At 39.5% G+C, this 22,439-nt stretch overlaps 1 protein-coding gene across 3 annotated transcripts in view; it reads right to left on the reverse strand.

Moving 5' to 3' along the window:
• Nucleotides 1-5,218: 5,218 nt before the first annotated feature.
• The window catches only part of LOC116841223, a 515,039-nt gene continuing 497,818 nt past the window's right edge, over nt 5,219-22,439 (reverse strand). For 2 of the 3 annotated variants that reach the window (XM_032808910.1, XM_032808909.1), the window contains one exon: nt 20,128-20,343. In XM_032808910.1, coding sequence (XP_032664801.1) covers nt 20,128-20,343 — 216 coding nt within the window. Of the gene's footprint in view, nt 20,344-22,439 lie in introns of all 3 variants that reach the window. The other variant, XM_032808907.1, reaches the window with a different exon arrangement.

Raw genomic sequence — 22,439 nt, forward strand, 5'->3', positions numbered from 1 at the left:
GCTTTGAGAAACTTTTAAAGAAATTTTCCAATTTCCAAAAATCACCGAAGATTGGGTCCAGCGCAGAGGTGTTAACAGGTCCGTTTTCTCGAGTATGCCATTTGAAACCTATACTTGCGTATATGTGAGTAAACAACCTTGTTAATAACACTGGCCCAGTATCTCGTTGAGTATTATTGTCTGGAGTATACTTTGGGTGAACTATTCCTTGAGTAACTTTCTTAGAAAATCTTGAAAATACTTTTCGAATTTTAAAAAATTGATTTCCAAAGGTCTGATCTCTCCAGCAATGTTGGGCCGCTTTCGGTCTTTGAAAGTGGGGTCGGGCGACATTGCATTCTCACCCTAATAATGCGGCTACGTTTTATCTTACATGTTGCGCAGCACATAACGAAATAATGAAAAGAAAGCTTGAACTAAGTGGCTGTTAATGTTCCCTTTTCTGTGTTTACAAAATACTGGGTTACAAAATACTACATTGATAAAGCATTAGATAAAGCATTGTTTGATTTCGTATCAGCTACGTGAAGTTGGTGATCCTATTCCTTTGATGCTAAACGTAAATTTTTTAATTTTTTTGCTTAAATTACATTATATATTAATGTACTTACTGAAGTGACAGTAAGAAAATTATATCTTTAAAAAATAAGTGAAAGAATTAACACGTTAAAAACGTGAAAATAATTAAATTGATGTATTGGCGCCCCCTCACTACAGCAAATTATTATTTAATAATAATTCGTTTGGTTGTCAAAACTGCTATAGATATCACAAAAATAAAAAAATGCATGTGAAGTGACTCGATTCGGACGTAATCAACGAATTTAACGTATAACGATATGGCACCCTCTACAATCGCGAATGTGAACGAACATGTGCATTACGAATCACATCATAAAGGGTTGAACTTATCGACGAAGCAACACTGCTACGAGTTTGCCATCTCGTAGCGGGTAACATGTGAAATCCGAACGACTATCGGAGTAACTATCGAAATTGCGTCGGATGTATATTAATTATAGGACATAAACTTTTGTCATAATGGAATTTCACTGTCAAATCCAGAGTTAGATTGCGTTTCTTGAAATTACGTTGCGTTTCTCGGAACTCGTTCACAGTCGATACAGAAGCTTTCTCCCGTTACTGAAAGCTGTTAACCTGACCTGGTTAAGCTTTCGAGAGCTTCCTCTCGGCTGTACTGTCGGCACACAACAACAGATTTTCGAAGATAGAGATTAAACTCGAATTACACGATACTTATTCTTAATTGATCAACAACGGATCCTTAATCGGATTTCCAAGATTCAGCGAAATAAACACTCGAGCCAGCTCTCGTTTTAATTATCAGTAAATAAAGGAAAGCTTCGCCGGTAAGTTGAAATTTACTCGTTGGATCACGAGTGGAATACGAGAGGGCCCCCGAAGGTGCTCTCCGGTATCGATTGTTTTTGACCCCATTATGTATTGACGACTAGCGACTTCTTAGCGCGCGACCGCAAAAGAATTACTCAGCAGAATATCACTCAAAAGTCTCATAAAGTCTTGCGAATTTGTTGTTTCATTCAGTGTAATTTGTAATTACTGTTATTTGTGTTTACTGTTATTTAGGATATTCACTTAGTTACTTAGAAAATTATTTTATAATGTTCAACTTCATATTCAATTACACTGCAAATCCAAGCATGTTATTTCGACTGAATGTTTTTTTGTACGTTTCTTACCATTTTAAATCACGTCATTTTACACGTTTAAATGTATTAAATAATCATTTTCACGTGTTAAACGTGTTAATTCTTTCGCTACTAATTTTATTTTTTAAAGATATAATTTTCTTACTGTCACTTCAGTAAGTACATTAATATATAATGTAATTTAAGTAAAAAAATTAAAAAATTTACGTTTAGCACCAAAGGGATAGGGTCGGGACGTTGATATCTCAACTCATGGGATTTTTAGAAGAGCATTTTTTTCATCTCAACGTGGTAATAAGTAGAATGATAGCTAATGTGTTCTGAATGCCAGAAAAGCTGTTTCTTTAATTAAATAAAGTTATTATTAATGATAGGGAAAATATATGTTCCGTTGGTAAGGGTTGAATGACGTGATATAAAATCGCAAGAAATATAAACAGCTTTAGCCACACGCTTATGCATTTAAAAATAACACTTGGATCTACATGCGCTAATAACGATCTTCGAATTTTATTTATACCGAGTATTGTCTAAATAAATAGCTCATTTTAGTAAATCAAATCTCATTTTTAAACATAAGAAGTATTTTCGAACAATGTTAGGTATTAATCAGTTAAAATTGTAGTTGACTAAAACAATTGTCAAATTAATAATCGGAATCAATCAAAAGATATTGTACAAAAACTATTCACCTCTTAGCCTAAGGATTAAGTGATGAAAAATATATTGAAAATGATTATTGGCACTCGTGTTTCAAAATGCCGTCGGACAGTGTTATTAATCAAACTTCGACTTCATTGATTATATATTGATTAATAATTAATTTCGACAATTGATTCAATTATTATTGACTACATGTATATCAACTAATTAACTTTGATGATCAATCTGTCGAATATTTTAGTCAACAAAAAGTTTTCTAATCGACTAGTGCCCGACACTGCTTTTGAGAGATAGCCGAAAATACAGCTATCGTTTCGAGCGTGACTAACATGGGAAATGATTGGCTGTTGAATAAATAAACGACAGTGGTTCCAGTGGACAGGGTTCTCCTGCGTATTTATATATCAGATCATACATAATTTCCAAGATAATCCCCTTGGAAGCCGCGCGATACCGCGCGATCGAGCCGCTTCGCGAGCTCTCGCATGTGTCTCCTGTCGCGAGAAAAAGCATCGAAAAAACTGAATCTACGCGAAACCAGAGTAGAAATCCGGATATTGGCTGGCCTTTCCTACGAGGCCTTGATATGTTCAGTTGGAACCACCATCTTTGTCCTCGGCTTCGAGCGACGGAGATTAATTTAAGCTTAACTCCTTGCGCCTGTCGATATTCATCGCGTGTACGCTGCGTGAGAGAGTGTCGGAAGAGTTGGCAGAAAATTTATACTTAAGTAAATATTAAATCGTGCATACGGTGCAACGTTTGTGTTCTACGCAACACAACGCTGTGTAGAACATAATCGATAACAGTGCAAACGCATAATATGACCCTAGTAGAAATATATGCAATTTGTTTAAAAATCCACTCAGTTGTTGTTTAATATTAATTCCTTCTTATTGGCTAGGATAAAGATACTGCGTAGGAACTGGACAAGAACTTGATAGGGGTTTATTCAGTAGTTGAAATAGTTTACTATATAGTATGTGATCAGATTTGTCCCAAGACATCAATAATATCAGTTTAGTTTTATGATTTGCACATATTACAGTTATAATATGTCTGCCAAGAATAAATTTAAAATATATTTATTTATATTATGTAAAAAAGGAGCTATATCAATTACATAAACGATGAGTGCACGTGTAGAAAAGTATAAAGTAAGAAAAAGAAAATTGAAGGAAATAAAACATTTGATGATATAAATTGATTGTGGAAATGGTAACCTTAAGATTGGAAATGAAAGTGAGCAAAAGATAAATGAGATATATGTTAATAGTAGAGAATTTCATCGCACTAAGAACACGTCAAATCTGTGATATATAATGACACAAATGAAGATTGTCACGATAGTTCAGACTCAGAATTTGATGAAGTAGTATAAAACTACAAGTTTGAATAAAACAAAAATAGATAAAAGGACAAAAAATGTTACGTAAAAGATGAAAAATATATATTACATACCACAAATTTCTTGCGTTACGATTCCTATTAACATTAAAATTTTTCAATTGAGAACATGCACAAAAAATGGAAAATTACTAAGGCAAACCTGTCCATTTTATGAGGAGCAGACTGATTATTGTTAATCAGCTGAGTAGCTTTTTGTTTATTTTCTGATTTTGTTCAGTAGGTGGATTTAGATTTTGCACATCTTTTGTACGCAGTAAGTTGCGGAAAAATGGTTCCATTTTCATTTTTCCAAGCAGTTTTACTCTTCAGTTACTAAATAAAAATTAACATGAGTGTCTATACTAATTGCTCAAAAACTGCATGAAATTTCTACCAGGGTGAATTGCTTCGCGTGCGATTAAAAGTATGCTTTATTTCGTGTCGAGTGAGATTATCATCTCGATCAAGGATCGAAACGAAATGGAATTTTGACGTCTGTTTTGTCATTTGACTCGCTACAGCGTGTTTCTTCGCGTTGAATGGCGAATGATGCAGGTCGCGACATTCAATCAGCCTGGAAGTCGTCTGCACAAACACCTCCCTCGTCGCTCTCGTTTTATTCCACTTTACAACTAATTCGGTAAAAACATCATTATCAAACAATTAAATGTACAATGCGGGTCGATTAATTATTTTGTAAAACGTTTAATTGCGTCTCGACGCAAGGAGTTAATTAATTTCCAACGATTAATAAACAACCAAATAGCGCCGCTGTTGTTGTTGTTGCTGCTGTTACTGTTTCGGCGATTCGTTCGCGTCGCGGGTTTGTTCGAAACTCTGTCGTCAGCGTGATCGATTCCGCGGGTCTTCGTACTTCGCACAATCGCCTTAACGACTAGACTGATCGGCGCGATATAACGTCTCGATGAGATCTTAATATTATTCGTTTGTAGTTGCGGCGCGCGCAATCTCGAAGCATGAGACTCGAAGAAGACGGATCGTTGGATACGACATAATTGACGGTTACAAACAGGTTGTTTCATTCGGGCGTTTACATTACGAAGCTGCAGTATCTTAAGTCCGTATGCATCGAATGCGCGAACGTCATTGTAAAATGAACGACTCACTAGAAGGGTGAATTCTCGCGTGAAAACATTATTACATAAGCGTGCAATTTGGCTCTTCTCACGCGTTTTCATGCTGTTTTAAGTCACGCCATTTAGCACATTTGCGACGCGTCAATTATGATTCAGTACGTTCAAACACGTGTTAAATGACGCAACTCAAAGCATTAAAGAAGAGATAAAACAAACGAATTCTCTCGTTAACGTATGATTCGTCAAATTATGCACCGAGAGAAATTATTCTATAAAAAATTAACAAACGGATCGAATTCCGATTAATTTTTATACCTGATCAGGATATCCGGTTAAATTTAATTGGATATTTCCGATCATAATGGCATTTCATCAGATAAACCGATAAAAAAATTATGAACCGATATTTCTTATTGGATGGATCGAATACAAAAATTTATTGGTATTTTGATCGAAAATATCCGTTTGTTAATTATTTATCGGATGATTTCTCTCAGTGTGAAATATTTTTTGCGATAACGAAACAGATTTTTATCCAAGTAGTTAAAGTTCGGATGTATTCTCTGAGGATTCAATTCCTTCATCTGGTTCGTTCTCATCGCCAAACTTGATCAAGATACGCGTACTTTTGCGAACTGCCCAATCTTCCTAAAGGTCCGAGTTGAGATATGTATAATTGATAATTCAACGCGTACCTTAATCGGGTTTGGCATTCACTCTGTATATTACTCGAAAGTGCATAGTGCAGTGCGCTTTACGCATCATCGAAGTCGATGCATACGACTTAAAGACGACGCACGGCGCGAAAGTCCTCCCTTCCTCCTTTCCTTTCTTTAGTTTAATAATGCTTCACACACGTATCGCATCCCTTCTCCTCGTATCCGCGGGATATTTTTTCAATAACACTACATCGAAGTAACAAAGTCGGCCTAAGTAATTTCAGTGTGTTTTTAACGCCCTTCTCGGAGCGTTTCGCGCAACAATCTCTCGCTGATGAACGTTGGTTTTACGTATTTAAAGGAATCTCCGTTGCAGTAGTCGCCAGCGAGTCGTCCTGTAACTTCGTTACAGGATCTGTGACGTCGCATCGATCGTCCAATCAAGACACGCCGGAAGCCGTTGCGACAGCCATTGAGCCTCGCGGCAACCTCGGAGTCGTAAAATTCTTAAACTTTAAGACCACTTGGTGGTGCTGTAACAATTTCCAAAAAGCTCGGCTTTTTACCTCCCTAAGTAAGTGACGTCTGAAAAGAGGCTTTTATTCAATAAAAGGACGTACGTTCGTTAATTAACCTAATCTAATTCATACATACACGATGTCCCGAGGAAATGTGATATTCGCAGTTCAAATGCGTGATATGATTGACTCGAGGATCGCTCGAATCGCTCCTCCAGGACACTCTGTATGTGTGTGTGTGTGTGTGTGTGTATATCTCTGTGTGTGTATATATATCTTTTTTTTTCTTCTCGAAGATAACTCGTCGAACGAGAGCGAGTCGCAGCGATTGACGAAAAAGCGTGGAATATTCTAAAGGAGAGCGCGAGCTTTTCCATGAGAGAACCGCGTTAAGTTCCCGGATCGGTTTGATCGATCGGTAATCGCGCGGATCGCAACGATCCATACACAGTGTGATACGCGAGGAAGTTGGGATTCATACGACTCGTACGAAGACCCACGCCCGCAGCCCGTTTGGAAGAATTAATACCGCGAAGAGGGACTAAAGCTCGCGACCGCGACGTCACTTAGTCGATCTCGTTCGAAGGAACGCGATATTGATCGGGACGTGTGACACCGAGACGCTTGGATAATCAGAAAATTGAATCGAGCAATTAGCCCTCTGAATGACAGTGTATTTTTTAAAGTGGCAATTAGAGTCGTTGGTGTCTTCCTCGATTTCTCTCATCTTTATTGTACTACAAGTACGTTTTAAATGCATAAGCGTCTAATTTAGCTGAAGCCCTTTTTACGCGTTCCTTGCAGCTTTAAATCATTTAGGACGTTTCAGGCGCGTAAATTGTGATTTAGTACGTTTAAACGTGCAAACGTGCGTTTAAAAGAGCAAGGAACATTCGAAAGGAGATTCAGTCAAAATAATATATCTGGCTTTGCAGTGTTGCTCCAAAAAATCCCCAAAAATGACTGAAACTTCCATTCCCTTTCCAATTGAAGACTATGTAGCTTCTTGCTATATATATTTTTTTTGTGAAAAATAAATTGCTAATAAAGGAAGATATTTCAAATGTCCCTCTCTGACTTTAATAAAACTTGGTGGATTTTGTAAAATATTCCATATTTTTTATCGGCCAACGTGTTTTAAGGGTGAAATCAGCTCCCGACAATTTTTTGGCTGTAACTTTTTAATGAAGCATAATAGCGTAATTTCGTAAATATACAAAATGTACATAATTTAAAAAGCTATTCACTGGTACAATTGTTCCGTAGTTATAGCCAAAAATAAAAATTTTGTCAACATTCGAGGGTTGATTTCACCCTTTCAAACACGTTTGATTGTCGATAGAAAAAGTATGTATGGAATATTTTGACCCTCTTTGCAAACCCACCAAGTTTCATTAAAATCGGATACCTGGAATACCTTCCTTGTAATATTTAATTTCGCAAGAAAAATACTGTGAGAAACAAGTAGTTCTTGGAATGGCTTGACCATAAATGACTCTGGTCGTCATGCGGAGGTTAACTAAAATAATTAATACACGTCGCATACGGATATTCGTGAAAAAAAAACGCTTCACGTCGTCGTGCAAATTAGAGAGTCGCGATCGCATACAAAACTATAAATTATATTGAGGAACATTGAAAAGCACGTCATCGTCATAAAGTGACATCGCGATCACTGAGCGAGTCCCTCGCAGTAACGCATATACCCTCCGACGCTTCGGCCACACACATCCACACACACGCGCGATCTCGCATGCACGCGTAATTATTGCACCGCCCTCTCGTCGCTTTTTACAGTTAAGCAGTCACTCTCACGTTCGCACGAAGCACGGAAATCGGCAGGTGGATCGGTGCACGTCACGATGATATATTGGTAGATGCCAGCTGAGAAAGAGAGGAAAGAATCGCTGCAAGAGTGGGAGTATCGCGTGAGAAACTTGAGGAAAGAGGACAGCCACGTGTCGTGTATGGAAAATCGAAATTCCCGTCTGACTCGCGCGACGCGAGTCACGCTGGCACGAGATCCTGTGTGGTTACTTTGTTACCCGAATCGTTTCCCGGTTTTGCGGTTTCAGTGGAGCGAGAGAACGCAAGGGAGGAGCGTGCATACGCGCTGAGCATCTCGTGCTGTATTTACGAGGTGCGCAGGAATGGGCTCTCTGGCAGGTCAGATATCATTATCGTTGACCGTGGCAATCGCGATTTCTCGACGCGCGCGTGTATCTAACGCGCAATACGTTACGGAGAGTAATTAGGCCGCGCGCAGTCCCGACTTTGGCGTCGGGTATTTGATTATCTTGATTCAGCTGGACCGCATGAGATGGCCGCGAGTAGATACACGCGCGCCTAGCGTGCATTAATGATGATTACGCGCACGTACGTATCCGGGCCCGTTCGGCAAGGCGGGACGCGAGAAATCGTTTTCTCGCGACTCGACATCCGACGAAGAATCGCGCGAGCGAGCGAGCGAGCGAGCGAACGGGGTCACGCGAAGGCTCAACGGTGAAATAAAATCAAGAGCCACGAGAAAATACGAAAGAACGAAATAATAGGTGAAAGAAAATATATAAGTAATGCGTGAAATTCTGCATGTGGCGCATCTGAATGCTCAAGACGATTGTCTTGCACGGAAAAAAGGAGTAGTTGAATTAATTTGAAGCCTGGATACATTAACCTGACTGTTTTGTAAAAAAACGATTCATAATCCTGGTTAAGGTAATCAGACAAATTTGATTACATCCGTTCTGATTGAGAAGGTTGTAAGGCTTAGTTTCAATGGCAAGAGGAACACTTACCAGCTTACTACTTATCGAATAAAATTACATTTCTATGTTATCTATCTATGTTTATTTCATTACTCAAGTATTGGATAATTGTATGGTCTTAATTGTTAAGAGGTTTAATTTTTATATAGATCGATACTCATTTCTCACAACGAATAAAGATACGACATCGTGATTTGCTGAATTAACTTGCAAGAAAATAAACAAAATGAAAAAAGATATGATTGTAGACGGGAAACCCTGGACATTTAGATTAGATTCTTTATCCGAAGGACTGCTCTAAATTAATCTACCGAACCCTTCAACATATCCTCCCACTTTTTCTCTTCTATTTTTCATTAATATCTAAGTAGTTAAATATTAATTTGAGGCAAATTATGTTTCATTTTAAGAGACTATTTTTCATTAAAATCTTAATTTCAGTTTATAAGGAATTAAAGATGGAAATGAAAAATAATACGCCGATATGTCAATAATTTCCTAAGAAATACGTATGAAAAGTGTCAGCTTTAATTTCAAATATCTCAACTCTCGAATAGTCAATCTTTTCCTTTTAATTGTACGAGCAGTTAGATAACATTTTAATTTATATGTAGTGAGAATTTCAACGAATTTTTCTTTTTTAACAAACTTATTCTACCTTACAACCTCCTTAAAATAATTGGACATATTCAATTGCACATGGCAACTTCGACAAAAAGAAGGTCACTATAAAACTCACATTTATTCTAGTTTTGAAATTGGTTTTGAAGTCTAGATTACGCGCTATGTTACTTTTCTAATTGATAGATCTATTATATATTGTCTGTTATATACGTTGTATAACCGGCGCAATTATATAATTTTCCATCAATATGACATTTAATACCACAAAAAGTGTATAATTTGGATAAAAATTATATTTTATTGTACTTTCCTTGTTGATTAATTAAAAGTATATAACACAATGTTCGTGGAAAATGGCAGGACGCTTTGTAAGGCAAATTCCTGACAGAGTCGAAAGCTCGAGATAAACACCCGCATAAGATATTCTATGATCTATCTATCTATGATAGATGGAATACGCAATAACCAATCTGTGATTAATATTGCACCGAAATGATCTGCAATATTTAAGTATAATAATTCCAGAAATTCCGTTTAGCTCTATTCAAATTTGTTTGAGCAAACATGTCACGCGTTAATTCAACCAAACTCTTTTTTCCGTATAGGTATGTATGTGTGTACAAAACATAGATCTCTCGCAAATGAAGAACACTAAAAAAGGAAGAAAAAATAACAAATATATCTCGCAGATACGCGGCCGAGAGGAGCGTTGACGTGCGCGTCTCATTTTCCTTCTTTTCCCTTCTTTTCCTCTTTTTCTTCTCCTTGCGCAATGTCCGTGCTTCGTGGAGGAAAGTTGCATCCGTCGAATGCAGTCGCAGTATTAAAGCTACTCGCCCTTTTAGCGAACAGTGCGTTTCAAAAGTTACCTTTGCCGGTGAGTAGTAATTGAGCGTAATGGTTCTTATCGGCTGATTCGTGCGTCTACAACTGGCGATCTATCGTCGCAGGATCACCGGGGCAGGAGAAAGGAGAAGGGTAAGAAGGGAAAAGGAGAGTAGGAGGGAGAGGGGACGTCACCGCATCGGATTATTTACACTCCGCTTCGCAGCGTGGCGAAACGCCTTCGAGCAAACGCCTGTATGGTCGCGATTTCGCGACGAGTTACTCCTCGGGTGTGTCTTTTCTCTCTTCCGTTTCTCTCGTACGGGACATACACCGCACATGAGATCAAGGTCGAACGCGCGGGGAAAGTGACGACCGCGGCGAAAATTCGGCTGCGACCATCGGTGCGATTTTCGGATGCGCATTTAATTAATCGCTAATTAAATAAAATATCGGTGCGCTCGGCCGAGCGGAGATTAATTGACGTGGCATTTTCGTAGAATGTAATTGGTGGAAAGATTAAAATATAACGAATTAATATACGGCCATTGAATTAACGAGAGAATCACGATTCGGGGTAACGGAGTGTGCAATTTTCTGCCGAACGCTACGTTGAACTAATTGAAGCTCGAGCTACGTCCTTTGCGCTGCAAGCGCGTGCACATCTCTCATTTGAGATAGATGGCATACAAACACAAGTTGTAAGATTTAAGAAGTAAGCAAAAATTGACCAACCACCGGTCGATTATTCTCCTTATGGCTCGATCGACTGTGATTGACCGATTTGCTTATATACTGCTTAAGTTTTAGGGTTTAGACATAGAAGAGTTTAAGCGGCAATTTAAGCAGTAAGAAAATTGAGTAGTTACAATCGATTTTTCAACTGTAAGAAAAATCGTTAATTGTAGCTGGTCAATTTTACTGTTTAAGTTTTTTTAAGACGTGTTTCTGCGTGCTATAGCCCTGAAGGCCGGACACACAGAAAAGCGGTAAGACTTAAGTAATAAGAAAATTGACCAGTCACAGTCGATTATTCTTGAACTATAAGAAGAATCGACTGTAGTTGATCAATTTTACTGTCTAAGTTCTACTGCTTAAGTTTTACTGCTTAAATTTCTTTAAGACGTGTTCTGTATATCATAGTACTGAGAGTCAAATACACAGTTTAAGTAAGATTTTAAGCAATAAGAAAATTGACCAGTCACAATCGATTATTCTTGAACCGTAAGAAGAATTATCAACTGTGATTGACCAATTTTGCTGCTCAAGTTGTTTAAGTTTTACTGCTTAAACTTTTCTGTGTCGCTGCGGCCAAAGTTCGCGCTTAGAACCGGGAAAAAAACAGACAGACAAACGAGAAAGTACAGCCCTTCGACCTTGATCCACGCGTCCCGTGGGATTCTCGCGTTTGGTCCACGTCTTCGAGATCGATCGAGATCGTCGAGAAAGTCGAGTGCGCTTCGCGTTCGATCGCTCTCGAAGAGCCCGTCTCGCCGCCGTCGAAACGGTTTTAGCCTTCCTCTCGCCGCATTCTAACTAATCAACATATATTAATTATCCTGGCTACGTGCGTGTATGTATAACGTGACGTTAACATCCGCTGTCCCTTTGAGCGACGTGCCCGCGGTTCCTAAACTTTATACATTATTGCTTATCCACGTCGCGCGCGCACAATCTACCGCGGTGCACTCCGCCGTTTCTATTTAGTAATTGTCTGTGTGTGTGTGTTTGTTGGCTCGTAACTATGTAGTTTAGGTATGTAGTTTATGTAGGATTCGCTATCTCATTATTTTTCTATAATAATTGATTCAATGTTATTTTCTTCTTATTTGCGTTACAAAAAAGAGATATGTTATAGCGAATCATATTCCCTTAAAGTAAATCAGTGAAAATGTTTCCGATTGAATCGGTAAAAGGAGTTTCTCACCGACAATCAATGCATACTCACAGATTTTCAATGAAAAACACTTCCACTTTATTGTTTCATTTTATTTCTCACTGATTTTTACTAGTAAGATTCCACTGTAAAATCTGTAGTGTACAGATTCGTTATACGTCATGTCAAATTCAGTTTTCTGTGTTCGTGGCGATGGAACCAACAGCTTGCATGCGCTTTGCGCGTAATGACACAGTTTGCAAATTGCATTCAAGAAAGCAGCCCCACTATTAACTGATTTTTTCAGTGGGATTGTATTGCTTGCAGCACTGTACTTATAACTGAACCATCAGTTATGAGTATAGCACCGCGGTAAAGAATGATTGTACTTTAGAAAGTACTGATTGTACTTTAGAAAGTACTGATTGTACTTTAGAAAATAAGTTTCTAAACACACACACACATACTATTTCAGTGCTCATCCGTTACATACCGAATATCAATTTCCATTTGTTTCATATGCATTGTGAAAAATTGAAGTTATCGATATCGAAATTCGAAAGTTCCATCTTCTTCATCGACTTGATCGAAAATGAATCCACGATATTTTCGGGGCACTTGTAAATTAATGTTAAAGCAAAATATACGTCACGATCTCTGATGACAGCTTGCTGTATCCCGCTGTGACACCTTTCAATGTGACGATAATTCGGGAAGGAGCGGCCGGGGTGCGATCGGCGCGCACAAACGCACTCTCTCTCTCTCTCTCTCTCTCTCTCTCGCATTTCGCATTTCGCACGCAGGATTCACACGCATACGACGAGGCGCGGGGTCGCACTCGCACGCATACACGCGCGACTGCAATCAACGCGTTCAGATCGACGACGAATGCCACCTAAATCGAATTACCGTATTACAACTTGTCGCCTCAAACTTGTAGTCCATGTACAAACAATATGGCAGCCAGAACACGCCGACTGTCCGATTTTATATATCTCGCGTTACCTAAATTTTCATATTTATATATTTATATATATATATATATGTATATGCACTTATACATAACGTATATTTATAGAGTATATCGTATATGCATAGAAGGGCTCTCTATTATTTATTTGCCGTATTGTTCTTGCCGCTACATTGTCTAGCGAGTTTTCATTAGTTAACTCCGGAGCCCGCGTGGCCCGGGAATTCGCCGGAAGCTTCAGCGCAATTATAATCCTCAGGATCCTCCCGTCCGACGGATTCTCGTCACTTTATTCAGCCCGCAAGGCTCGCAGGGATAATAGAGGTCCTCACAGAAATCATTGTACTCGTATCGCTGTATTCGTATCATTGTGTCCCATCGACGGCCGCCCGTTCGTATAATCCGTATCTGCTTTCGGGGATTTGTTCTTTTCGCGTTATCGATCGGCTCCCATCTTTCGGTTTTTCGATATAATGGGCGCGGAGTCGGGCGTTAATCGGGGGTTAACGAACGAATTGTAATCGAAATCTTTTTTGGCGAGGGAAACTGATCTTCGTGATGCCGCACGCGATTCAGAAGAAAACAACATCCGAAGTGTAGTCGATAATATTACTCTTATTTATGTGTGCACACAGGAAAAAATATCATTCTGCTGCTGAAAAAAAGACTACTCAGTTTACTATCTTTTTCTCAAATAATTGTTATCCTTATCAAGGAATATTTCCTTCACAACAGCCCAAATTTTTTAAATTTCAGAAAAGCTCATTGTCACTCACTTAAGAGAAAAATTGATTCTCTTTACAAGAATATTATAAAACTTCATCGAAGAAAAAGTTGACAACTTCTGTATGTAGTAAGCAAATCGAACTCTTGTTTTAATTTAATATTCCCGATTGAAATACTAAGCTCATTAGGATCCAGAATGCATTTTGAATAAATTTTATATTTATGACGAACTTATAATAGATTTGCGGCAACTTACGAAATACTTGAAACAAGTAACATTTATTTAAATGCAGTATGCGTTTTTCTGTGTGTATGATGAGTCTTTATATAGAGAATTCAGTGCTTTTGATGAACGATACGGAATAATGGGAGGAGTTTAATCAAAGAATACTATTAATATGAATGGAAAATTAAGAGATAATGTAATCTTATTTTCTTGAGCATAACCGAGAAAGAAAAAACGACATTTGCGTTGCGAATTGAAATTTTATCGTCGAATTTATGCATATACAGAATGTTCCAACTTGATTTCTTGTGAGGCTATAAAACGGATTGAGATGAACAAAAATGTCCAATATTGTTTTAGGAAAAATGAAATTTGATGAATTTCTCTCTTCCTTTCTTTGATTGTATTTTTATAATTTTTTAAACTTTATATAATCTCTTATGATTCTGTGGAATATTGAGATTTAATAATAGCTAACAGAATATTGAGATTTAATAACAGCTAACATCTGAAATGTTACAGAGATTTAAAGAGAACGGAATGTGTCTCACCTTTCCGACGATGGATTAATTGTAGAAGATTTGTGAATAGTCACACATGATATGGTAGATGAGGTGTAATGGCGACGTCTGTCGTCGTATGCTTGCACATTAAATCGAACTGAACAAGAAAGTCCTTTACCATATTACAAATAACTATATGAATGTTTAATTATAAATTATAGAAAATTGTACGATTTTGTGCGATAATGCACCCAGTAAATATAAAGTATCATCCATATTACAATGTCAGCTCAATTATATGATATATTACGCTTTGTTATATAACAAAGTAACAGTTGACAAAGTAACAATCAAGCTGACATTGTAATATGGATAATACCTTGTGTTTATTGGACACCAATCTTCTTTGATTAATAACTAGAAATTTACGTGGTCATTCGCAAAATGGTGGAGGATTTTTTTGTTTGACTTAATATACAAGCACACACGACGGCAGATATCGTCACTACTCATCTACTATACTGAGCATTATCATTTACTAATCTTATTTAATTAATATCTCGATAGTTATTGCGAATATCGCAAAAGAGATTTTTGTTTTCACCTCAATCTTCTTTACAAGAGTTTGCGAAGTCACGAGAGATTGTGAAATCGAGCTGAAACACCCTGTATATGTTAACCTGTCTCACATTTGATAATGTAGATAAATGAAACTCAACACGCTCGAAATTTCGTTGGACGAAGCGCCTTTACAGCGCTCGTGATGCTCAAATGAAATTAATAACAGGAGATCGGATTCAACGTCGTGGTACGACAAAATCAGCCCGCGCGTCCGTTTCTTGTAACACTAAACTCGCTATATTTCCGCGCCATCTGAGAAGAACAGGGTTGATGGTAACGGCCGACGGTAGCGCGGCGAGTCCGTCGCCGGAAGGGATAATTATCGGAATCCCGAGGGTTATTAATCGCCAGTATCGAGATTATGATCGAGCCGGCGGGAGGACTTCTCCGTCTGCTGAATAATTCGAGCTCGTGAATTTCTGAGTAATTTGTAAATGTCAAGCGTTCGGCCGCCGTTTACAAGTTTTCCGCCTCGCGCACCCTCTCTCGTCTCTCGGCCTGACAAATCGACCGTTTATACAGGGTGCCTCCCACAGTCACGAACTATTGACATTGCGCGTGGTAATTACGGAGACGCGAGGCGACGCGACGAGAGACGACGCGCCGTTTCGCATTGATATGCGCCGCCCTTATCGACGCTGTGGGCTAATAAAATAATCGATGGCATGAATACGTCGCATAAAGAAGGGACGGCCGTAGGGAACGGAAGAGCGTTCGCATGATTTACATTGCCTGCGCGTTTAACACCGAGAGATTTCGTCTCTTGTGATGATTGAGCAAGATGTCGCGTCGAAAGTTTGATCGATTCATACGGCTCCAGTTTGACGAAGAGTTAAGAGTTTAATGATCCTCGTGTCCCTTTGAAATATTTCGCACAAATAGTTTCGAGGTAATTCGTGTTTTCTCGTGACAATCTTTTGCAGACAGAAAATAATATGTAAGATAAAAACATCAACTCTCTGAGAGATGTACTGAACAATCCTGTTTTGTTTTGGTCTTTAAATGCAAATATTTATACTTTCAACATAGAATATATAGTTTTTTTATATTGAAAGTTTCAGGAGGTTCTAAGGCTCAGTATTGTACTTTCAGTGACGTATCAGAGGAATTCATAAACTTACTTTTTGTTGAACAAAGTGATGTGTTTATACATTTATTTCATTATTTAAATAATGAATGTTAATTTGAGGCGAAGTTGATATGTGCACACAATATTACAAATACGAAAAATATTTTTCTTTCATTTTTCGTTTTAATGCTTCATTTGTGCATTTATGCATTATAATTGATCTAATGAAGATACACAGATAATAGAAGGAGGTATATATGTTTAAATATATATGTGTATATGGATATGTATATCTCGAGTGTTACTATAAAGTGTAAACTTTCCACCGCTATATTTCCCAAACAAAACGGCCAGTAATCTTGAAATTTGTACATAATGTCAGTATATTAGTCTGTATTATCATTAAAACCCTAATTTTAGTTTGCAAAAAATTAAAAATGGATATTAAAAATAGCACGCCAACTCCAAGGAATATGTATAAAAAGTGTCAACTTTAGTTTCAAGTATCTCGAGTGGTCAATATTTTTCCAAAATTGCACGAGCAGTTGAACAATATTTCAATTTATTTTAGTGCGAGTCTCAATGAATTCTTAATAAACTCATTTGTCTTACAACCTCCTCAAATAATCGTATTTAAAGACCAAAGCGACAAGAATGTCGAGGATTAAGTACGTATCCGGGCGCCGCCATTGTTATCTCCCGATAATATCAGGAAAAATCTCCCCGACGAAAGCGAAGTGTGCCGTTTATCGAATTTTGAGATCACTTATTTGTCAGCGGTAATTTCTATCGGCGAAATTTCAACGGTCCATTTCTCCACGATTCGGGTCCACCGAGGCACCCCGTACACATATCCGCGCGCGCACGCGCGCGCGGATAACAAACGACCCGATAACGGAGATAATAAAACGAAAAATTCGGGGGACCATTTGTCAGGATCGATTTGCCGTGCGACAAGCCTCGGTACGCGTTGAAACGCGAGGAAACTTGGAAACGCGCGGGCCACGATCGACTTTCCCGCTCGACCGTATTTTCCAGCCTACCTCTATTACATACACCTCTTCCGTGCGCGCGCGCACGTACACACGCACACACGCTTACGTCGCTATCAACAATCTACATTTATCTACACACTCGAGCCTCTCGCGACACGCCGCAGACGCACGTGTTTTAGGTTTAGGTTTCAACTTTAACAAACACCTAATGGTCCAGTACGGGAGGAGGTTTGCGTTGCTTGGCCGTTAATTATACAGTAGATTAGTGCTTAGCCATTTATACAGAGACTGCCTCACGCTACGGTCGATTTATTATACACGCGCCGTGGTACTCATCTCTCTCTCTCTCTCTTTCTCTCTATTTATCTTTCTATCTCTCTACCTCTTTCTCTCTCTCTCTCTCTCTCTCTCTCTCTCTCTCTCTCTCTATTTCTTCCCCCTTCTCTCTGTCTCTCTCGTTCCGGGAGAGATCGCGAATACGAACGCTCACCGCTGTCGATTCTCCTCGTCAGAATGCGTCCCGATTTCGAAACCGCAACTTTCGCGACGTCTCCCCTTATCAGTTATTGCTCTTCTAACGCTTTCTCGATTGATTTCCCGAGATTGCTGCGCAATTACTACTGCGATCGATCGCGACGTAAGCGAGAAGCTGTCTGGACGCATAGTGCGTTCGTTCTCCAACATCGTAGCGTAACATTAATAACGATACAGATCACGCGAGGAATCTCAACGTTGACAAATAAAAATCTCACTTCAGATATGTGGGATATAGATATCTTGACGCAACAATTCGTAACAAAACTTCACGCTCACGGCCGATCCTTTGCGCGGGGCACTCCGCATTAACGATTCTAAAAGCAACCCCTCTCCTTGCCGATCGGGCGAGTAATCCATTTATATATATATAGATATACATTATATTATATATAGAATATATATCGTTTATAGGTTTTTATTAGTCAACTTGATCGTAAAACTTAAAATCGTCTCGATTACGTATCTTTCGACCCTCTTCGGTTGTCGGTGCATCTCATCGACTATTCTCCGCGAATCGCCCGCCGACCGCAAATCACCGTGCAGGCAAGGGTCATCAGCAGCGCGCGCAATTGTTAATGATCAGCTCGCGATGCAACTCGCGCCGAGGTTACGTCGGTTGCATGCCGATCGCGCAGCAATCTCGTCGCGCAAGACACTCGCGATGGGCCGCGCGCGCAAAAAACGAGAACGCGGCCGGTCGGCGGTTTCCATCTGGTTTCGCGCGTCTGACGAGCGTATATTCCGTGCCAATCTCGTTTCCGCATCGGACCCGACCTCGAAGCGGCATCGATCGTCGAGCGCGTCGTCGATCATCCGTCGTCAACCCTTCGAGCACCGGTCGTTATTTCCTCTCGGTGTGAGTGTCGTTGCGGTGTTACCGCGATGTCGCCGCCCGAAATTGTTATTTCCGCGAGCCGCGTGAGTTGTCAAAATGTTGGAACATGCGACGAGTCAAATGCAATTCGTTCAAAATTCCCGCGGGGGTATCTTCCTCGCGACTTTCTCGTAATGCCTCTCGGAAATAAAGACGGAAAACAGAAGTAAGGAAGTAATGTAGAGTTTCGGGATGCGCGAATCGGCATCACTGTAGCTTGTAGCGTGTGCATTGTTTCATTAGTGCTGTGATTTATAATCACCATTTTTTATCGCGACTAGATAAATCTTTTTCTATCAGCCAACAGTGGCTAATTGTTATTATTATATTGCATTATATTGCATTTTTTATTTGTTATTATCTACACTGATCTCAACAATCATATTATCAAAATTAAAGTGCGTGGAGAGGATATTATAATATTTATCTTTTTCCTTTCAATTTTACTCTGTGTTTCCAGTGGCATAGGAATAGACTATTAGTAGTGTCTATTTTGTAAAAAAACAATAAAATTTGCTATAGATTTAGCAAATTATATAATATAGTACATTTCAGTTCCCAAAATATAAATGAAATGAAAGGATAGTCAATTACTGCAAAATGTCGATTCATTTGTCAGTTACAAAATTTTATAATATATTATTGCTGTAATTTTTACTGTAAAATTCTCTCCGTGCATAAGAAGCTTTTCTTCATTTAAGCCCTTAAGTAACATTCCTACGAAAAGTTTCGTGGTAAAATATTAAGTTTCTTTTACTCAATAACTTAATAAATAATTCCTTTTACTTAAAATGTTGCATTTTTTAACTCATAGCAAATACACAATGAAAATTAGACATTTTTTAAAATTCTTCAAATAATAATAAAGAGAAGAGAAATACAGATAAGCTCGGTTAAAAAAGAATCTACCCAGTCATTTTAAATCACCACTAAAGAAGTTAAAATTTAGCAGCTTTTAGATGAAATCAAACCATCTCTCTGTGTACAAGAAGTTCCTCCCCACATAAAATTTTGTCTAGAAAAAAACAATTCACACATTAAAGATCACTAATTAAGGATGTTATTGTTTGCTAACTACAATGTGATGCTCCAGCATCAACTCCGAACCAACTCGCGCGGGCGGTCGAAAGGGTTGAGGACGAGGCTCGAGGACGGTCGAGGTGCAGTAACAAAAATATCATTAAACATCAATGTACATTTAATAATATCTTCCACGGGGCGCGGTGAGCGCAGTTCGCGATCGGCTCGGTGGTGATCGCCGCGCGGATTTGCCGATCGATCCGTCGATCCACGCGGCGATCTCGGGGAGAAGGCGGAGGCGGGTCGGGGGAGCCCTTCTCTTCGTTGATCTGCGCCCTTCAAGGCCACGAGTCCTCGCTCGTCCACGCGGCCCCCGTTGCGGGACCCGCCGCGGCCACGTGCACGCGACACGTGGCGGTTCTCCGCGAGGGAGGCGACGCTCGATCCACGACGCTCTTCGTGGCGTGCCGATGCCCCTGTCACGAGCCGAAGAGGCAGCTCGACCCGAGCAGGCCGATCGCGAGCAGGACGACGAGCAGTCCCGACGGCGACCTGGTGATCGCCTCGTTGCTGTACGGCATCTTCACCTCGACCTCGGCCATTTTGAAGATCGACAACAGCGGGTGCGTGTGCACCTCGTGATGCTTGTTGTTGATCTTGTCGCTGAGGTCTTGCATCATCGACGCGCACTCCTCCTGGAAGTCGATTCAAGGCGTTTAGAGAGGAAGAAAGAGAGACAAACGAAGAGAAATATTTATTTCGCGCTCTGGGAAGGTTCTCCTCAAGCGGACGCAAAGAAGAATACGTAAAAATCGAAGTTTTAAATTAGAGATTACATATTTACATATAATTAGAATTACATATTTAACTCTCCTAAACACACTTATATTTTACCTACGTGCTATACATACTGGGGTCCCGGGAACCCTATCCATATTTGTTATTGTAACTATCAAAAACTGATATATTTTAATCCATTTTTTCTTTAATCTATAGAGAATTGATTAAGAAACAAGCCTATAATAAATAAAAGTCGATAGAATTAAGGAGTTCCGAGATATACAGGTAAAAAGAGAAAAGAAAAGCAACAAAATCTCGACTTCGCACGTTTAGCAAAGTTGCATTGGGGTCCCTGGGACCCCAGCGTGTATACGTAGGGTTAACAATGGCTAAATTGTAATTTTTAAATTAATATAAAAAGAAAATATATTATAATATTTTGACGTGTGTCTGAGAAATACTTTACCATAAAACTAGACTAGAAACACGCAGACACAGCAGTCAGATAAGGATACTGCGTGGAATTTATAAGTAGAGTTGGCAGAGAAAGACAGAGAGAGAGGGAGGGAGGCAGGGAGAGAGAGAGAAATTCGTTTCGATTCATAGGAGCGTTCGAAACGGACTGGACTTCGATATGCCGTTGTATAATGTACCGAATAAATTCCTCGCGAGTCACAAGAAAGTACAATCCCCGCGGGAACGGGTACGGGCACGCGTATTTTCCGCTCCACTATCAATAGTTGTTCCGCGAGAATTCCCGGTTTCCCTCGAATACGACTTAACAATGTCGGATGTAACTCCCCTACCTCTGCTTCTTCCTCAGACCGAATCCGGCATCGATTTCCATTTTCAACCCTCTCCCGTTGCCCCCTCGCGCTGCTGCCCGCTTGCGCGGTCCTTGTTCCCCGTCTCCGAAATTACCCTCGGCTCGTTGAATCTTTAATTTCCGGCGTAGAAGTCCGCGAGGCCGGGGGCGATTTTTGGTGATATCTTTCTGGCGCACCACGTGGCACGACCAGATTTCTCGACGCTGCGCTGCGTTTTACCCGGGCTCGTTTCGCGCCGGGCGAGCTTTCCAATGAGATTAAATTCCGCGTGGGAGCTGGAATCTTGCGCGAATAACTTCGCCGTGACGAGTCAGCGTGGCTGCCACAGCGCGGAATGAAAGTTTCGGCGAATTCGACTCTGTGATATCTTTGACGCTGTCGCGATAAAAAGGGCACGGGAACTCGTACACGGGATTTGAGGCGAGTTTTCGAACGCGATGAGCACTCTAAGCGAGTAATAAGGTAGTCGTATTACGGAATTATATGTGGCTGATTATTGCCATTATTAGATCTCATTAACAATACCTCTAGCACACTATCACATTCGACCCATTTTCAATGTTTAATCGACTTCCAAAAGAAAAGCTGCTCAGCTTGTGTGTGTGTTTCCTCAGTTTGTTTGTATGTTTCCTCATAACTCTCGAGAACCATTAGGGATATTGAGAAGAAACTTTTTGTAACATATTCAATATATTACCAGAATGCCTGACGCAAAATATCCCATACTTCGCATGAATGTAGATTAGGATAAAATTAAACACAAAATTCCTGTACCATTTTGCAAACAATCCATTCAACTAAGTAAAATCTTAAATTATTAATTGAAAAAGACAAAATAAATGTAAAAAGATACTAAGTATGTAACGTAATTAAAGACCTATGATAGCCAGACGCAAAGTATGTGAAAAATTCCAAACTCTCAGTCTAATAAAGTGAAAATTAAACGTAGATAAGCAATATAACAAAATGCTACTGTCTCGGTTTACGGGCGTATTTCAATCGAAATAGTTCCATTTTCTCTAGAAAATACGATATAAATCTAGGAAATAATTGTTCTGATCGAAATACATTTCGGATAATTCTATAATACGTGTCTAAGTTTGAATTCGAAATTTGCGCTCGTACGACGCTCTCGCGTCGGCGCACTATGTTGGTTTCGAAAGTGAGTTGAATGACCGCGTGAG

Source organism: Odontomachus brunneus, unplaced genomic scaffold, assembly GCF_010583005.1.
Source record: "Odontomachus brunneus isolate Ranch 3 - 2012 unplaced genomic scaffold, Obru_v1 Obru_scaffold_014, whole genome shotgun sequence".
NCBI classification, from domain to species: Eukaryota; Metazoa; Arthropoda; class Insecta; order Hymenoptera; family Formicidae; genus Odontomachus; species Odontomachus brunneus.